General features: G+C 44.6%; 1 protein-coding gene across 3 annotated transcripts in view; it reads left to right on the top strand.

Annotated features, from left to right (window-relative positions):
• Positions 1 to 18,405, top strand: part of LOC143292782 (cadherin-23-like) — a 57,521-nt gene extending 39,116 nt beyond the window's left edge. For all 3 annotated transcript variants that reach the window (XM_076603349.1, XM_076603347.1, XM_076603348.1), the window contains 15 exons: positions 362 to 730; positions 1,499 to 1,629; positions 2,497 to 2,557; positions 4,531 to 4,759; positions 5,171 to 5,499; positions 5,843 to 6,070; positions 6,560 to 6,648; positions 8,113 to 8,199; positions 9,698 to 9,766; positions 10,522 to 10,585; positions 11,460 to 11,584; positions 12,162 to 12,202; positions 13,402 to 13,462; positions 14,235 to 14,288; positions 14,729 to 18,405. In XM_076603349.1, coding sequence (XP_076459464.1) covers positions 362 to 730; positions 1,499 to 1,629; positions 2,497 to 2,557; positions 4,531 to 4,759; positions 5,171 to 5,499; positions 5,843 to 6,070; positions 6,560 to 6,648; positions 8,113 to 8,199; positions 9,698 to 9,766; positions 10,522 to 10,585; positions 11,460 to 11,584; positions 12,162 to 12,202; positions 13,402 to 13,462; positions 14,235 to 14,288; positions 14,729 to 15,092 — 2,301 coding nt within the window. In that variant the 3' untranslated portion in view covers positions 15,093 to 18,405. The remainder of the gene's footprint in view (positions 1 to 361; positions 731 to 1,498; positions 1,630 to 2,496; positions 2,558 to 4,530; positions 4,760 to 5,170; positions 5,500 to 5,842; positions 6,071 to 6,559; positions 6,649 to 8,112; positions 8,200 to 9,697; positions 9,767 to 10,521; positions 10,586 to 11,459; positions 11,585 to 12,161; positions 12,203 to 13,401; positions 13,463 to 14,234; positions 14,289 to 14,728) is intronic.

Raw genomic sequence — 18,405 nt, 5'->3', positions numbered from 1 at the left:
TCCCCTTCCTTCAGAAAAAAGGAAGAAATCTACTCTGATAGGTACACAAATATATAAGCATGCACTCAAGGCCCGACAAAGCGCGTTGGGTTATGCTGCTGGTCAGGCATCCGTCTGCCTAGCAGATGTGGTGTAGCGTATATGGATTTGTCCGACCGCAGTGACGCCTCCTTGAGAAACTGAAACTGAAAGGGTATTCACACACGCACGTGCATACCGTCATGGAGAAGACGACAGTCCCCCCTGGGCCTTCATCTGGGTCTGAGGCACTTGCTGATCGGGCTGGTCGCCTTTGGAACACACACACAACCACAGGAATGCATATTTAAGTACATAATTATGTAGATATAACTCCTTTCAGGAAAATGCTGCTGTCAACACGACGACACTGATGACCCTGACGGCCAGAGACGCGGACCAAGGGAAGAACGGCGAGGTCCGCTACCACGTGACCAGCATCGACCCCCCCACCTCCCCCCCGTCGCCGCCCCTCTTCGGCATCCAGGACACGACCGGAGAGGTGTACGTCAGCGCCTCGCTGATTGGCCACCCAGGTTCGTTCAATGTGACTTTCATGGCCTCCGACAGAGGGGCAGAGCCGCGCAACGCGACGACGATGGTGACGGTGAAGGTCAAGGACGTGAACCTGAAGCCGCCCCGGTTCGTGACCCCTGACCAAGGTCAGGTCAACACCACTGCAGGGCTGGTGCCCAACATCACAATAGATGAGGTGTGTGTGTGTGTGGTTGGGGGAGGCTGTGTGTGTGTGTGTGTGTGTGTGTGTGTGGTTGGGGGAGTGTGTGGGTGGGTGGGGGTGGGGGATAAGTGTTCGTCTGTGGGGGAGTGAGGATGTGTGCGTGCGTGTGTGTGTTCGTGTGTGTGTGTGTGTGTGTGTGTGTGTGTGTATTGGGGGGGATAAGTGTTCGTGTGTGGGGCAGTGAGGATTTGTGCGTGCGTGGGTGCGTGTGTGTGTTCGTGTGTGTGTGTGTGTGTGTGTTCGTGTGTGTGTGTGTGTGTGTGTGTGTGTGTGTGTGTGTGTGTGTGTGTGTGTGTGTTTCCTTGTGCTCATACATGCAATCATCACTTTACTTCCACCTCCATAACTATCCGTCCGATTCACACGACCACCACATTATTTGTGGGTTTTGATAGTTTCAGGATTTGTTGGTGGTATTTTTGATCGTGTACTATATTACGTGTGCTATGACTTGTGTGTATGCGTGCGCTTGCGCTTGTATGTATTGTTGGGGGTGGGGTAGGTGGATGAATAGTTTTCAACGATGTTTGGTATCTTGTGTTCAATTTTTCCTATTTGATATTTACATATGTGTTCTATTTTGTAAACGCTTAGGGCTTATTTTCAAGAGTAGGCGTAAATGCTTGTAATAATAATAATTCTAGATTTTGTTTTACCTGAGCACCTGTCTAACCCGCCTCTCCCCCCCCCTCTTCTGCCCCATACTCTCTCCCCCCCCCAAACTCCACACACACCCTGCAGGAGGAGGCGATAGGCACGTTCATCATGCAGCTGGTGGCCAATGACTCGGACACAGGTGTGAACGGCCAGGTGCTCTTCTACCTGGACCCGGACCTGGACAGCGCCTTCCTCAGCTTCCAGGTGGACAGCAGGTGGGTTCTTCTTCTCTTGCCGGTTCCCTTGTCTGTTCACTGTAAGGTGATTTGATTAACACATGTGCATGCGCCTTCGTTCAGTTTCAGCACACACACACTCTCTGTGGGTGTGGAGGGTGGCTCAGGGATACGTGGAGTAGGAGAGTGTGCTGAGAGAGAGAAAAACCCCCCACCCCAAACATAATCGGCTGACAGTGTAGCGTCGGTGAACTGAGTGGAGGGGTCACAGTACCCTGCCCCCCCCTCACAAAAAAACCCATAACAAACCAAAAACTGTCACTCCATATAGTGACATATGACGTTACATATATCTGGGATTTTAATTTAAAAAAAAAAGAGAAGATATTGCAAGCTGTCCCTCCACAAAGTGGCATGTGACCGCAGTGGTTGACGTTACAAATTTCTGAGAGTAATTTAAAAAAAAAAGAAAAAAAAAAAGGGGGGGTGGGGGTAAGGGAGGCAAGAAGCAGGAGAATAGGTTACAAGTTTTTCTTCCATAGAGTGACCCGATATTACTTTTTAGTCTAACAAAAAAAAAAGACATTAATTGATACTACCTCTCCACAGAGAGGCATATGACTGCAGTTATCATTATTGTTATCATCATCAATGAGAGAGGTGCATGGGACCTGGCTGATGTTAAACTGTTTGTTTTTATTTTTTATTAAAAAAAAAAAAATTCTAGCGTGTTTGTATTTCAACATTTTTTCCCAGCATATTCCTGTATGGTGTTCATACTGCATGTACTGTTTATGCTCTAAGAGGAACAGAGTAAGCTCTATAAAATTGCAGATTATTATAGTTTTTTTCTTATATGTATTTTAAGTGATAATAATTTTATGATAATAATTATTATTTCCCCAGGTCCGGTAACTTGTCCAACAGAGTTCGCCTGGACTGTGATGAGGGCAAGGACGCCTATCAGGTGAGGGACAGGATTTGCTATTGTCGTTCTGTGTTAGTTTTTTTTATTTTTTATTGTTTTTGTTGTTTGTTTTGTTGAGGGGGTTTGTTTGATTCCTAGTTTGGTCATGTTTTTTGGTGTCAAGATGATGGGTTTCGTTTTTGAAGGGTGGGTTGGGGAAAAGTTATAGAATAGAACAGAATAGATTAGAATAGAATGTCTTTATTACCAAGTGTACCTGGGTCACAAGGAATATTGGGGGAGGGAGGAGGGGGGAGGAGGGGGGGAGGAGGGGCGGAGGTGGGGGGTGGGGGGTGGGGGGGTATAGTATATAACAAGGTACGAACATAAATCGAAAATCATACACAAACACAGATACAGTAGAAATTAGGACACAAACAAACAAGTGCATATCAGTTTAAAAACTTGTGCATATTCACACATGCACGCACTGCACACACACATACACACACACACCCACACCCACACCCACACACACACACACACACACACCCACACACACACACACACACACACACACACCCACACACACACACACACACCCACACACCCACACCCACACACACACCCACACACACACACCCACACCCACACACACACCCACACCCACACACACACCCACACCCACACACACACACACACACCCACACCCACACACACACACACACACCCACACCCACACACACACACACACACCCACACACACACACACACACACACGTTTGAATACGCGATCTCCCTCTGTCTTTGTGTCGTTATCTCAAATCAAAAATTTTATTTGTCGGTCTATTTTTTGTCTCTCAACCTTTCTCATTATGTGCGTGGGATGGTGTGAGGGGAGGAGAGAGAGAGAGAGAGAGAGAGAGAGAGAGAGAGAGATGGGGGAGGGGGGGGGACGATACAGAAAGAGAAACAAAGAGAGACCGTCAGAACACAGAAATGTTTGATGAACGTCGGTTTGGGGCACAATACAAAAATGAAATCGGGTTCGGGAAGAGGTCAAATCAAAAAGCTCACTCAGGCGCGTCCTGCATGCATACGTCAAAGGAGGTGACAATGGTTATCACGCTGTTCAAATAATTACGTGTACGCTATCACAAACAGAACTTAGCAGCACACAACCAGTAATGCCATGACATGAGCTGAAGTTGTCAAAATTACACGTAATACTGAGAATACGTTTGTGTGAGCATGCGTGCGTGCTTGTGTGTGCTGCTAGTTTGGTTTGTTTCTAACGTGTTATTATGAAGCGCTTTGTGAGGTTTGAAAGCGCTGTATAAAAATCTTCTTCTTGTTCTTCTTCATACTACTACTTCTTCATACTACTACTACTACTACTACTACTACTACTACTACTACTACTACTACTACCATAATTCGTCATCACATCATCATCAGTATTATCGTTATCATTATTATTATTATTATCCCCTGAAAACAGAGTATGACTGCTTACATGGTCCCACACGTAAAAGCCCACTTGTGTACATGAGTGAGCATGGAAGTTGCAGTCCACGAACGAAGAATTGTTTCTTCTTCTTCTTCTTATCATTATTATTATTATTATTATTATCATCATCATCATTGTTATTATGGAGTCGCAGCCCACAAACAAAGGAGAATTATCACTGTTATCATTATGATTATTATGATTATGATGATGATGATGATGATAATTATTATTATTGTTGTTGTTATTGTTGTTGTTATCATTATCATTACCATGATGATGACGATAATGATGGAGTCGCAGCCCAGGAACGAAGGAGAATTATTAGTATTATCATAGTTATTATTATTATTAGCAGTAGTAGAAGTAGTAGTAGTAGTATCATTGTTGTTATTGTTGTTGTTGCTGTTGTAATTGTTACTGTTATCATTATTGTTGTTATCATTGTTGTTGGTATTGCTGTTATCATCCTTCCATCCATCCATCCATCCACCCACCCACCCACCTCCCTGTTGGACGACAGATCAACCTGAGAGCCCAGGACCAAGGGGAGCTGGTCTCCCTGACCACAGTCATCCCCTTCATCGTTTACCTGCGGGACAAGGACGACAACTCGCCACAGTTTGCCCCAGGGGCGGTGCTGGACCTCAGCGTTCAGGAGATGGCGGCAGACGTGCCCGTGGGCTTCGTCAACATCTCCACAGACATTGATCGCGACCCCGAAAACCGGGTCGCCTGTTACTACCTGTATGGTGAGCGTCTGTGTGTGGGGGTGGTCGGGGCGGGGGGAGAAGGGTTAGGGTTGGGGTGTGGGGGCTGGGGAGGATGGCGGGTGGATTGTGTGTGTGTGTGTGTGTGTGTGTGCCGTTCCGTGCCGTGCCGTGTCGTGCCGTTCCTGTGCTCTGCTATGCTGCACTGTGCCGTGTTTTGTGTGTGAGAGTCTGTGTTTATGTTTGAGCGCGCGCGCGCGCGCGTCTGTGTCTGTGTGTGTGTCTGGGGTCGAGGGAGGTGGGGGTGGGGGCCGCTGTGCTGTGCTTTGTTGTGTGTGTGTGTGTGTGTGTGTGTGTGTGTCGGGGGTGTGGGGTGTGGGGCGCTGTGCTTTGCTTTTCTGTGTTGATTTATATGTGTGTGTGAATGTGCGTGTGTGCATGCGTGGACGGCAGGAGGAGACCTGCTGTCCTCCTTCACGCTGAACAAGACCTCCGGGGAGCTCCGCCTTCTGACCCCGCTGGACAGAACACAGACACAGGAAGTCAGCCTGGAGGTCAAGGCCACCAAGAACTGCTCCCTGGACGAGGGCCACTTCACGTCCGGCGCCAACAGCAGCAACAACGACACCAGCAGCAGCAGCAGTGGCGGCGTCAACAGCGTGCTGAAGGTGAGGGTGGGGGTGCGGGACATCAACAACCACCCCCCGGTGTTCGACAAGGACGCTCTGACGGTGGGCCTACTCTACAACGTGGATATCGGCACTGTGGTCACCAACCTAGCGGTGAGTGCATCATATGTTGATGAATAAATAAATAAATAAATGAATGAATCTCTCTCTCTCTCTCTCTCTCTCTCTCTCTCTCTCTTTCTCTCTCTCTCTCTCTCTCTCTCTCTCTCTCTCTCTCTCTCTATATATATATATATATATAAACAATGCAATACAGTCCATTGCAACGCAACGCAACGCAACACAACTCAACGAAATACAATACAATACAGTCCATCGCAACGCAACGCAACACAATGCAACCCAGCGCAACGCAACACAACGCAACACCACCACAACCACCACGCCACCACCACCAACACCACAACCACCAACACCAACAACACGTTTCATGCAGAAATACACCAGCGACCAGGACACGGCCGAGAACAGCAAGCACCAGTACAGGCTGCTCAAATTCCGGGCTCCGAACTCGAGCCCACAGGGCCCGGACTCCACGTTCGCCGTGTCGGTCAACGGGTCCGTGGTGACTCGCCGCATCTTCCGGTCTGACGAAAGCGGCAACTTCGTGCTGACCGTGCAGGCCTTTGATTCAGACAACATGACCGACACTGCCAACCTCACGGTAATATATATATATGTGTGTGTGTGTGGGGTGGGGGGGGGGGGATGGGTGGGTGGTGGTGGGGATGTGTGTGTGTGTGTGTGTGTGTTCGCTTGCTTGTGTATGTTTATGTGTGGCGGTTGGGGGGGGGGGGGGGGGGGATTTGCGTCCATGCGTTCGGGTGTGCGTGTTTGTTCGTGTGTGTGTTGTTTTACTTGTATTTAATTTTTTTTTTAGTTGTGGATGTGGTTGTTTTGTAGGTTTTTGTGTGTGTTTTTTTCCCTAATTTTTGCCCACGTTTGAACAGGTTTATACCCACATCACGTCGCAATCGAAGTTTAGATATTGAAGTTAAAATTAAAATTAGTCATGTAGATGTATGACTTATTGTTCATGGTGTATTTGCAAAAGAAAAGGAACTTTTATATTTGAAGGGGAAAAAATCCACCAATTTCTGTTTTATCGTAATCTTCATTGACGATTTACAAATTCTACCTACCTGTGTGACAGATTTACCTGGTGAGCGACCTGCAGCGGATCAAACTGATCTTCAACAAAGACCCCAACGAGGTCAACCTCATCAAGGGAGAGATGGTCAAGTCAGTGGCTGCACTGCGCTTCGTTGTTTTCTTCTTCTTCTTCTCCTCTTCCTCCTCCTCCTCCTCCTCCTCCTTCTCCTCTTCCTCGCCCATCTCCTCCTTCTTCTTCTCCCCCTTCTCCCCCTGCTTCTTCTTCTTCTCCCTTCTCCTCCTTCTCGTTCTTGTTCTCCTCCTCCTTCTCCTCCTCCTCCTCCTGCTTCTTCTTCTTCTTCTTCTTCTCCTCCTGCTTCTTCTTCTTCTTCTCCCCCCTCCTCCTCCTTCTCGTTCTTGTTCTCCTCCTGCTTCTTCTTCTTCTTCTCCTCCTGCTTCTTCATCTTCTTCTTCTCCCCCCTCCTCCTTCTTCTCGTTCTTGTTCTCCTCCTCCTTCTTCTTCTTCTCCCCCTCCTCCTTCTTCTTGTTCTTGTTCTCCTCCTTCTTCTTCTTCTTCTTCTTCTTCGTCTTCGTCTTGTTATTTTCGGTCAGAGACCAAACACAAAGCGGTTTACAAACACAGTCATTTTCACGCATAACAGGCTGCCTACCTGGGTGGAGCCGACTGACAGCTGCCTTCAGGCGATTGTCATTCGTTTCCTGTATCAGTCAGTCAAGCTTTAATCTCGCGAGCGCACTCACACACAAGTATATTAGTGTGCTATTTTACTTTTGTTGTTGTTGTTGTTGCGGTTACAACAGATATTTATATGTCTTTGTGAAATTCCGACTGCTCTGTTTGGATAGAATGCATTGCCATCGTGCATCGCCACTTATTTCTACAGAAAAAAGGAAATCCTACCAAGGACGACTCTTTTTCTAGCCTTGGGTTCCTTTACGTGCGCTAAATGCATACTGCACTCAGGACCTTAGTTTATTGTCTGGTCCGAAAGACCAATATCCAGACCATCACTCAAGGTCAAGCCGAAGAGGGGAGAGCCAAAACAAGCACACACACAAAAAAAGAAGTCAATCTGGTTAGAGTTTCGAACCAGGTGGAGATTCACTACCCTAGTCGGACGCATTACCTCAGTACCACCACAGCTCCATTCATGACGTCATCTTTGTTCTTCATCACTAGTGCCACTGTGTTGCTGAAGACTGGGACCAGCGATACAATACAATACAAGACAATACAATACAACACAATACAATACAATGCAATATAATGCACAACGCAACACAGTAAAGTGCAGTGTAGCGCAACACAGCACAACACAACGCAACACAACACAACACAATACAACACAACAAGACAATACAATACAATACAATACAATATAATGCACAAAGCAACACAAGTGCAATGCAGCGCAACACAGCACAACACAACGCAACACAACGCAACACAATACAACACAACGCAACACAATACAACGCAACGCAACGCAACACAATACAACACAACACAATGCAACACAATGCAACACAACACAACACAACACAACGCAACGCAACGCAACGCAACAAACCATAGGGACTGTCGTGTTGCAGGCGACTAGGGGAGGCCCTGGGAATGACGGTCATCGCGGACAAGATCGCCACCCACATCACCGACCAGGGCACACCTGACCCACTGAGGTGAGGGTGCTGTGTTGTGTTGTGATGTGGTGTGTGCTGTTGTGTTGTGCCGTATTGTGTTGTGTATTGTGTTGTGGTGGGCGTGTTGTGTGCTGTTGTGTTGTGTTGTGTTGTATTGTGTTGTGGTGGGCGTGTTGTGTGCTGTTGTGTTGTGTTGTGTTATGCCGTATTGCGTTGTGTATTGTGTTGTGGTGGGCGTGTTGTGTGCTGTTGTGTTGTGTTGTGTTGTGTTATGCCGTATTGCGTTGTGTATTGTGTTGTGGTGGGCGTGTTGTGTGCTGTTGTGTTGTGCCGCGTTGCGTAGTGTAATGTGGTGATGTGTTTATAGTTTTGTGGCGTGGTGTGTTGTGTTGCTTTGTGTTTCGGTTGTCGCGTAGTGTTCTGTGTCGTGGCGTTGTGTCATGTAATGTTGTTACCTTGATTAGTTTTGTATTGTGAAGTGTTGTATTGTGTCGTGTGATGTGGTGCTGTGTCGTGTGCTGAAGTATTGTTTACTGTTGTGTCGTTCCACAAGTGCTTCGAGATGTATAATATGTAGACTAATTATGTGTGTGCATTACACAGACACAGACACACAGACACGGACACACGCACGTACGTAAGCACGCACGCACGCACACACACACACACACACACACTCTCTCTCTGTGTCTCTGTCTCTGTCTGTCTCTCTCTCTAAAAATAAAAATAAAAAAGTATATATGTATCTCTCTCTCTCTCTCTCTCTCTCTCTCTCTCTCTCTCTCTCTCTCTCTCTCTGTGTGTGTGTGTGTGTGTGTGTGTGTGTGTGTGTGTATGTGTGTGTAAAAAAAAGTCATACTGTCTTAGTTTTCCTCAAAGAAGTGGAGGAAGCGTTTATAAACTGTAGATTTAACGTTTCACCCTACAAACTGATTCACGCATGGTGGATTGCGGGGGGTGGGGTGGGGTAGCGAAGTTTAGGAGTTGGGATGTGTGTTTAAAAATCTCCCGTCAGCCATTATTTTTTATTAATTTATTTATTTTTTTTACGTTCCTCTGAACGGGAGGGGAGATCAGCGTGCACAGCCAGCCACAGCAGATCCTCGGCCTTGCTTCCCGCCCTTGGATGCCGAAACTCGCACTCTTGTAGAGAAACTCCCCACAGCTGGCCAGAATTTTAGATAGAATAATTGTCTGAATATTTTCCTGAAATCTTAAAGAGGGGGAAAAAAATACCATCCTGTTAATGAATCCTCGTCATCGTCATCGGCCTCGTAACTCTGGGTAGGGTTGTGGAGGATCACTGATGGACTCCAGCAATCCGTCTCGGTTGTTGGTAAATGCCAAGATTGAAAAACAAAACAAAAACAAAAACAAAAAAACAAAAAAAAACAACAACAACAACAACAAAAACACCTAGACACCCCACCACGTTTACGACACGCATGCGCGCGCACGCTCTGTCTGTCTGTCTGTCTGTCTCTCTCACACACACAGAATGTATGTATGTGATTTTTTAGTTATCGGTTTGTTTCAGAACGGACGTGTTTATCCATGCACGGTACATACCATCGGGAGAGATCGTGCCCACCAGCGAGCTTGTCAGGTACGGGGCTTGATTCTGCCTTGAGGTTTTGCTCTGATGTCCGTCATGTGTTTGTGTCTTGTCCCTGTTGTGTTTATATACTCAGTCCCTTTTCTCACCAGCATGTTTCATGCGCATTCACACACACGCGCGCGTGCGCGGGCATCCCTCTCTGTCTCTCCCTCTCTCTGTCTCCCTCTGTCTCTCTCTCTCTTATTGTGTTCGAAGGGTTTATATGGTTCTCTTGCTTTCTGTGTCTTTTCTTCTTGTTGTATATATATATATATATATATATATATATATATATATATATAATTTTATATTATCTATATCTAGATAGATAGATTGTGTGTGTGTGTGTGTGTGTGTGTGTGTGTGTGTGTGTGTGTGTGTGTGATGTGTGTGTGTTTGGTTATCAATCTGTTTGTTAACATTCGTCTACATATATCTTTGCGGTGATATTTTGTAATAACGGAAGGCTTGTTTTAGTTGTTACTGGTATTTGTTTTTCTCCACTATAAAGTTGTTCTTTTTACATTGAAAGAGAGAGAGAGAGAGAGAGAGAGAGAGAGAGAGAGAGAGAGAGAGAGAGAGAGAGAGAAGGGGAGAGGGCGTAAGGAGAAGAGAATTATTGACAATACTTTCTTGAGAAAGGACTGAAGATGCAAAATCAGACAGTGAAAGGTAAAAAACAGTGGTTGCGAATTACTCTCTCCGTGTGATTCGTCAAGTCATCGTCGTTCGTAGATATTGCACATTGTTATTTTGGATTCCAGCGCTTTTGACTACAACCAGGAAGTCCAAGCCATAATCCAGCAGTACGGAGGGGCCCGTGTGTCGGTAAGTAAGGTCTAACATTCGTTACATCAAAGTTGATTTTCTTTAAATAAGTGATTTAATTTCAGTTTCATGTTTTATATTCACATGTGGTGTGTTATTAAAAACAAACAAACAAACAAAAAAAAACAACTGTCCAGCGACTATGCCTATTTCAGGTCTGCTCCACCCCACCAAAAAGAAAAAAAGCAAAAAAAAAAAAGCAGATATGGTGTTGCATAAATTATAATATTATAGTTCATTCCGCGTGCTTTGACACCTCCTTGGAACAGAAACTGAAGCACGCGCAGAATAACCTTCTGAAGGAAGCAGAAACTGAAACTCAGATTGATGTGACTTCACAAAAAAATATTTTAAGAAAAAAAAAATTCCCAAAGAAACAAATCTTTATGTGTTTTTGTTGTTGTTTTTTGTTTTTGTTTTGTTTTTTGTTGTTGTTTTTACCTTGTCACTGCCTACCTGTCGCTCAGAAAAACAAAAATAAAACCTACCAAAAACCAAAACAAAAACACGAAAAAACAAACAAAAAAAAACTGCCGAAAACTTCAGCATGAGTGAGCACAAGATTGCGTACCCAGTCTATTTTTAGTTCAGCTCTTTGCTTCCTCAACCTCATCAATGGAACACGTCTAGTCTTCAGGAGAGTTTGTTTTCCCATTTAACGAGGCTTCGGGGAAAAAAACCCAACACTTTTATGCATGAAAATAGTTAATTAGTACTCATGGAAATTTATGAAAATGGCATGGAAAAGTCGTGGAAAAGTCATGGAAGTTTGACGTTGTCAACTTGTATGGGCCTTGAATGTTTACTGATAACGGCAAGGTTTTTTTTTGCCGTGGTCATTGCCATGTGCTGTGTTTCTTGCTGGGGGTTTCAGTCAATAAAGGAGCCAGCAGAGTCAACGGATGACAATAAAGCGCAGATCGTGTTCATCATCGTCATCATCGTTCTGGGCATCATCACTGTCGCCCTCATCCTCGTCCTCATCAGCACCGTACAGCGGTCAGTGCCCTGTCCGTCTGTCTGTCTGTCTGTCTGCCTGTCTTTCTCTGACTGTCTGTTTGCCTGTCTGTCCCTCGCTGTCTGTCTCTGTCCGACTGTCTGTCACTCTGTTTCATTATGTGTCTGTCTCTGTTTCTCTTCCTGCCTTTCTCTGTCTGTTTGTCTGTCTCTGTGTCTGTCTCTATCTGTTTGTCTGTCTATTGGTCTCTCTTTTTCTTTCCGTGTCTGTCTGTATCTGTCTGTCTGTCTGTCTCTGTCTCTGTCTCTATCTCTGTCTCTCCATCTCCCTGTCTCTCTCTCTCTCCATCTCCCTCTCTCTCTCAGTCTCTCTCTCTCTGTCTGTCTCTGTCTGTCTGTCTGTCTGTGTGTCTGTCTGTCTCTCTCTCTCTCTCTCTCTCCATCTCCCTCTCTCTCTCAGTCTCTCTCTCTGTCTCTCTCTCTCTCTCTCTCTCTCTCCATCTCCGTCTCTCTCTCACTTGAGTCCGGAAGGAGCACGTGGAAACTAATAAAACAACAGTTCGCGTTGTTCGAAAGAAATTCATTTGTTTCATGTTGAAGTGATGTTTCTGTTCAACAGATTTCGACGAAGATTGAAGGCTGCAACGACATCAGCTTTTGGTAAGCTACTATGCATGCATGCATGCGTGTGTGTGTGTGTGTGTGTGTGTGTGTGTGTGTGTGTGTGTTGATCTGGAGATATACCACTCTAGATGAACTGCATGAATTTTCAGCCTTCCAGAGCTATTTCTCTTTTTCTGATGACGTCATCAGTGACGTCACTATGCACGTACGTAATACGTTTATGGCAGTCAAGGGGTTTTAATAAATTAAGAACCTCAACATAGGTTTGTGTAAAACGTGAACATAGCAGAAAAAACAACAGACAAATAAGGAATAAGATTAAAATACGACAAATTAAAGAAGGCAAATGACTGCGAAAGAAGCGCGTCCATAGATACATAAAATGAACTACATAAATTCCGTATGAACGCGTACCATTTCTTTATTCAGAGAGGATGAACTGAAAAGTGATCATGTGTTTGTCCATGAAGTGTTCGTTTCTCACCGTCTTCAATGATGGGGTCCAAAGCCGGTGGGATAGAAAAAGTGGTGATCCATGCCTGCCCAGTGTGCTTTCCATGTGTGTGTGTGTGTGTGTGAGTGTGTGTGTGTGTGTGTGTGTGTGTGTGTGTGTGTGTGTTTCGTTGTTGTTGTTTTCATCAGAACTTTAATTTTCAGGGGAAATGCTTGCGGTTTCTATCCATCTTTCACCCCTCTCTTCCTCCACCACCTCCCCCACCCCGCTTGCCCCCCCCCCCCCCACCCAACCCCTCCCGGTCCCCTCCCAACACTTTATACTTGTCCGTTGCTTCCGATATTTCAGACTTGACAGAATTGATCCCAGTATTTCGTTTTTGCAAAAGCGATTTTTTAAAAGCATTTCACGTTTTCACATTTTACAGTTGAACATTTTCTTCCGTCTTATTCCTGATCAATTTTCCTTTTCTTGATTGAAAAGTCGCACAACTAATCGACATTCTTCTGCTCACCACGAACAACTAAAGTACAACTTCTTAAATCAATATTTCGGGGTAGCTTTCTTGCAGCTAATACTATGATTTTCAAGAGGTTGAAATAAAGTATGTCAGTACCCTCATTTTGTTAAGAAATATTCAAATATTCTTCTTTTGTGTGTGTGTGTGTGTGTGTGTGTGTGTGTGTGTGTGTGTGTGTGTGTGTGTGTGTGTGTGTGTGTAAACGGGTAGGCTGTATGAAAGAGAGTCAGTAAAAACTTTGCAATGTGTCTGTTGTTACAGTAACGACGAAAGACTTACCAAACAACAACATTCCACCTGGGACCAACAAGTATTACACATCGTGAGTGTTGCGTCTGTCTGTCTGTCTCTCTTTCTCTGTCTATCTGCCTGTCTGTCTGCCTGTATCTCTCTCTCTCCCTCCCTCTCTCATTCGTTCGTTCGTTCTCTCTGTGTCTCTGTCTCTCTTTCACTCAACCAAAAATCTGTCTTGGTCCATTTAGTTTTGCTTTGACTGCTTAGGTAGTCCATGTTATCGGGTTTTTTTCTTTTCCCCTCCATAATATTAATATTTCAATGCAGAAATATCCACTTTCGCATTCATATCTTAGTTTACTACTTATGATTATTTTTCGTAATCTCCGGAAGGTAAGATTGATATGTTTTTCTATTTTAGAATATTTGGTACCGTGAATGTGGTTTAACTTAAGATTCTAAAACATTTGATACCAGAAATGTGGTTCGTTTCGAGAATATTTAGTGCGCGAAATGCCCTTGCATTGCATGTGGTACCGTGATTGCTGTTCCGTATCAGAATATATGTCATGTTGAGTTATCTTCTGATTCAGAGTATGTGATACGAGTATTGCGATTTTGTTTCAGAATGACTGGAACTGCTGAAACCACACTGTTTCAGAAAATGTGCAATCGAGGATGTGGTTCTGTTTTTTTTAATATTTGGTTCCGGGAAAGTGGCTCTGTTTCAGTTTTTGGTACAGGGGTGCGGATTGATGTTATTATTTGTTTGGTATACCTATAGGTTTTTTGTTACAAGAATGCGGTTCTCTCTCATCATTTTCATCGTTACACATGAAGAGACGTGTGTGTGTTTTCAGGGAGAACCCCCTGTTTGGAAAAGACGTGAAGCCCGCTGACTTTGACAAAACACAGTAAGTCACATCATAGTTTATTGTGGTGGTGATGGCGACGATTGTTGTTCTCAGCTACTACGGTAAGGTTCGTTTGCTTAGAAATATTATGTTTAATTTTGAACAGTCTTTGACATTCTAATTTTGAACAGTCCTTGACTTTCACATTCTACCCAGTATTCAGATGAATAAGATAAAGAGGCTGGCAGCTTCTTACTCTGCTCCTATCTCTTCTGCTATGTGTTTATTCCATTCTGCCCAGCAGATGTAGTGTACCATATTCAGGGGCATAGGATAAAGAGGCTGGCAGCTTCTTACTCTGCTCCTATCTCTTCTGCTATGTGTTTATTCCATTCTGCCCAGCAGATGTGGTGTAGCGTATATGCAGGATTTGTCCGAGCGTAGTGACGCCTCCTTTGAGAAACTGAACCTGAAACTGTGTTGTCCTTTCCTTTCCCCAGGGACAAGGACGACGACTCACTGGACGAGAACGCAGTGGACGGCGGCCACAGAGTGGACTCCAGGAACGGGGAGGGGGAGGAGGATGAGCCGGAGGAGGAGCAGGAGATGTTCCTGGACATGTACGACGACGACCTTGGCCGCGGGGCCCGGGTCAACCGCCTGGCCATGGTGCTGCATGAGTACGACAACCAGCACGCCCACACCGGCCCCACCCCCACCCCCGCCATGGCTGCCTCCATGCTGGGAGACTTCTCCGAGGTGCGGACGCCCACCCTGGGTGGCCACGCCAAGGCCGACAGCGGCTTCAACGAGAACAGCGCCTTCGAATATGATCTGGAGGGTCTCCAGCATACCGATATCTGATTGGCTGCGATGTGCATGTCTGATTGGACGTTGTCTCCAACATAACTGTATCTGACTGGTTATTTGGCTGTGTGTGGATGTCTGGTTGGACGTTCTCTCAAGCAAACTGATATCTGATTGGCTGCTTTGTGGATGTCTGATTGGATGCTATCTCTAGGAAACCGATAACTGATTGGTTGTGTGTGGATGCCTGATTGGGCTATATCTACAACATACCGATATTTGATTGGCTGTGTGCTGTTGTCTGTTTTGGCGTTGTCTCCAACATACATTTATTCGACTGGCTGACTGGCTGTGTGTTGATGTCTAACTGGACGTGATCTCTTGCAAACTGATACCTGGTTGGCTATTTTGTGGATGTCGGATTGAATGTTATCTCTAGTTTACCGATATCAGATTAGAAGCGGCTGCGTGTCCGACTGGGTGTTCTGATAATTTGTATGGAGTGAGTTGCAAAGACAGTTTGGTGTCCTGCGTGTTAATTTCAGTTTGATCGTTACAACACTAGTTTGGTTAACTTTACTATGAGATTTTGAGGAATGTGCTTGGTTGTTCATATGTCTGATGGGCACTGCCACAACGTGCTGCTGTATTCGCTCTGTTTCTCAGCGCACTCTGATTGTCTGGTGTACCAGGCAACAAACCTTGTCCTTTGCAGTTTGTCACAATATTGCCATTCTGGTCACCATTGTGCCTGATTGTACATACATGTGCCGAACTCTTCACAGTAGCAACAACAGGTTTTGCCTTGCAACATACTGGCAGTGTGATTGGTGCTTTGCTTCTGTGGACTTGCATGTGATTGGTGGTCATCGTTCATTCTGTTGTCGTCTCGTTAACAGTCTTGCGGTTTTCTTTTTGTACAAATCTGCCTGGATGCTGTATGGTGTTGTACGGTTTGACTGTATGTGTACAAACGAGGCATGGGCTGTCTCGAGACAGGGTGCAACAAGCATCACTGCTGATGAATTGTGAGAAACCGATGATATCGCCATGGAAGAAATTGCACAGGAAAAAAAGACTGCGTTTTTTCTACTTCATGCTGTGCGGGTCCTGTGCGTATAAAGCCGATGTGATGCATGCTCGTGGTTGACATAAAAATGTTTTTTGTATGTTTTTGTTTTCCTTTTTGTTGCCTTAGAATGGTGGTGAAAAATTGATTAGTAGGATTCCTGCAGTCACCATAACTAGTGTACTTATGTATGATTGGTCCTAAATCTAAATACATGACACACACAATCAAACCAACGTTCAGCTTGTTCACGCAGTATCTGATCGGATTACCAACATATTCGCCCACCTCTCTCTCTCTCTCTCTCTACAATTTCATCAAACTGTATATATACATATCAGCTTGTTTACGCAGTATCTGACAGGATAACCAACATATTCCTCTCTCTGTCTCTCTCTGCCTCTGTCTGTCTGTCTGTCTGTCTGTCTGTCTCTCTCTCTCTCTCTCTCTATATATATATATGTATATGTATACTCACACAATTTCATCAAACTGTACACACACACACACACACACACACACACACACACACACACACACACACACACATATATATATATATATATATACAATTTCATCAAACTGACTTTCAGTATCAATAGTTTGTACGGGCTCACCTAGTGATACAAATGTTGGTATCAAATGTCGACAGATCCTTACGAAGAGCTGTTTCTCTGTCTGTCTTTCTCTGTCTGTCTGTCTGTGTCTCTATGCCTTACGCAATCGCACGCAATCCCCCCCCCCCCCACACACACACTGGTTTAGGGCATAGGCTTAGCTGTCTGTCTTTCCACATTTTTATTGTTCTCCCAGGTTGCAAGTCTCCTTGATCCAAGCCTGAAGATAACTGATGCTGTTGTCATTTGCAATTTATTTTTCGTTTCTATAATTCGTTGATGTGTGATTTAACTTTATGACACTGTTGAGATTTAACATGTTGCACAGTGATGAACACGGCCGTGTGGCCCTTGTGATTGGCTGGACCATAAACAAGATGCTTTTATTTGACTTGTATATACATGAAGGAGATTTTTGTGTAAAAAAAAAATGTATATTCAGAGCGCATTATCGTGTACACATGCGTCGTACACTTGGTTATACTCTTGAGCTCGTTGTCTAAAACCCTTATGCAGGTGTTCAAACTCTCCTCTCTCTCTCTCTCTCTCTCACACACACACACATTCACACACATGCTTGCGCATGCACGCACATGCACGCATGCACGCACGCACGTGTGTGTCTCCACCAGTCCCTCAACTCTCGTTCTCACGGACATGTCAGTGCTGGCCTGTGTCCACTGGTGATCCATTGAACACCCAGACAAACTGTCAACATCCAGCCATAATCGATGTGAGAACGTGGGCGATATTAATAAGTCCTCGGAAAACCCTGTGTGATTTGAGATTTCGCGCGCACGAGAGAGAGAGAGAGAAAGAGAGAGAGAGAGAGAGAGAGAGAGAGAGAGAGAGAGAGAGAGAGAGAGAGGCGCACACGCTCCCTTTCATCAACGAGGCCCGAGAGATACAAACACCTGCGGGGATGTACAGGAAACGCGAGCAAGACCGTCGGAGCGACGTCCTTGAGAAACTGATGACACTTACTCCTACACGACGTGTGGTTCCTCCTTTTCTTCCAGAGTTTGACTCTCTGTGGGCACTCCCCAACATAGCCCGTGTCCCCACAATCAGACACTCTTGTGTGTATGTGTGCGTGTGCGTGTGTGTGTGTGTATGCGCGCGCGCGTCACTACTCGAACCGGAAATTTACGAATACGAATGCATTTTTAAAAAATATACACAATGAATTATGACATTTTTATAAGTTTTAAAATGACAACGTTTTTATGTATTTTACACTGATTGTAGGTTTTGAAAATGAAACATAATGTTTCTTATCAGTATTTTAGACTGATTTTATGTTTTAAAAATGATTTATGTTGTCTGTAAAATAAAAAAGACTTATTTTATATTTTATAAGTAAATTCACACGATGTTGGTCTCTGTGGTGAAATCACAAAGAGATTTGTCTGATTATTTTGCATGCAGAAGCAGCACGGATAATTGTTATCGGTCAATAGTACTATTGTTTAAGAAATGTTACTTTATGGAAACAATATTTACCTGCCTCTGAAAAATATGTATATATATATATTTTTTTTTTAAATTTCAGAAACTGGTTTGATAATTTGTTCTGCTGTATATTCCTTCTTCTTTTTTTTTTGTTCAATGTTGACGCTCTTTTATACAATGCTAGCAGTGCATATCATTACTTTCGGCTACTTTCAATAAAGGAACAAGCATG

The sequence above is a fragment of the Babylonia areolata genome, chromosome 18 (assembly GCF_041734735.1).
Source record: "Babylonia areolata isolate BAREFJ2019XMU chromosome 18, ASM4173473v1, whole genome shotgun sequence".
NCBI classification, from domain to species: domain Eukaryota; kingdom Metazoa; phylum Mollusca; class Gastropoda; order Neogastropoda; family Buccinidae; genus Babylonia; species Babylonia areolata.
Note: the sequence above shows the minus strand (reverse complement) of the source record. Positions and strands in the feature narration are given on the sequence as shown.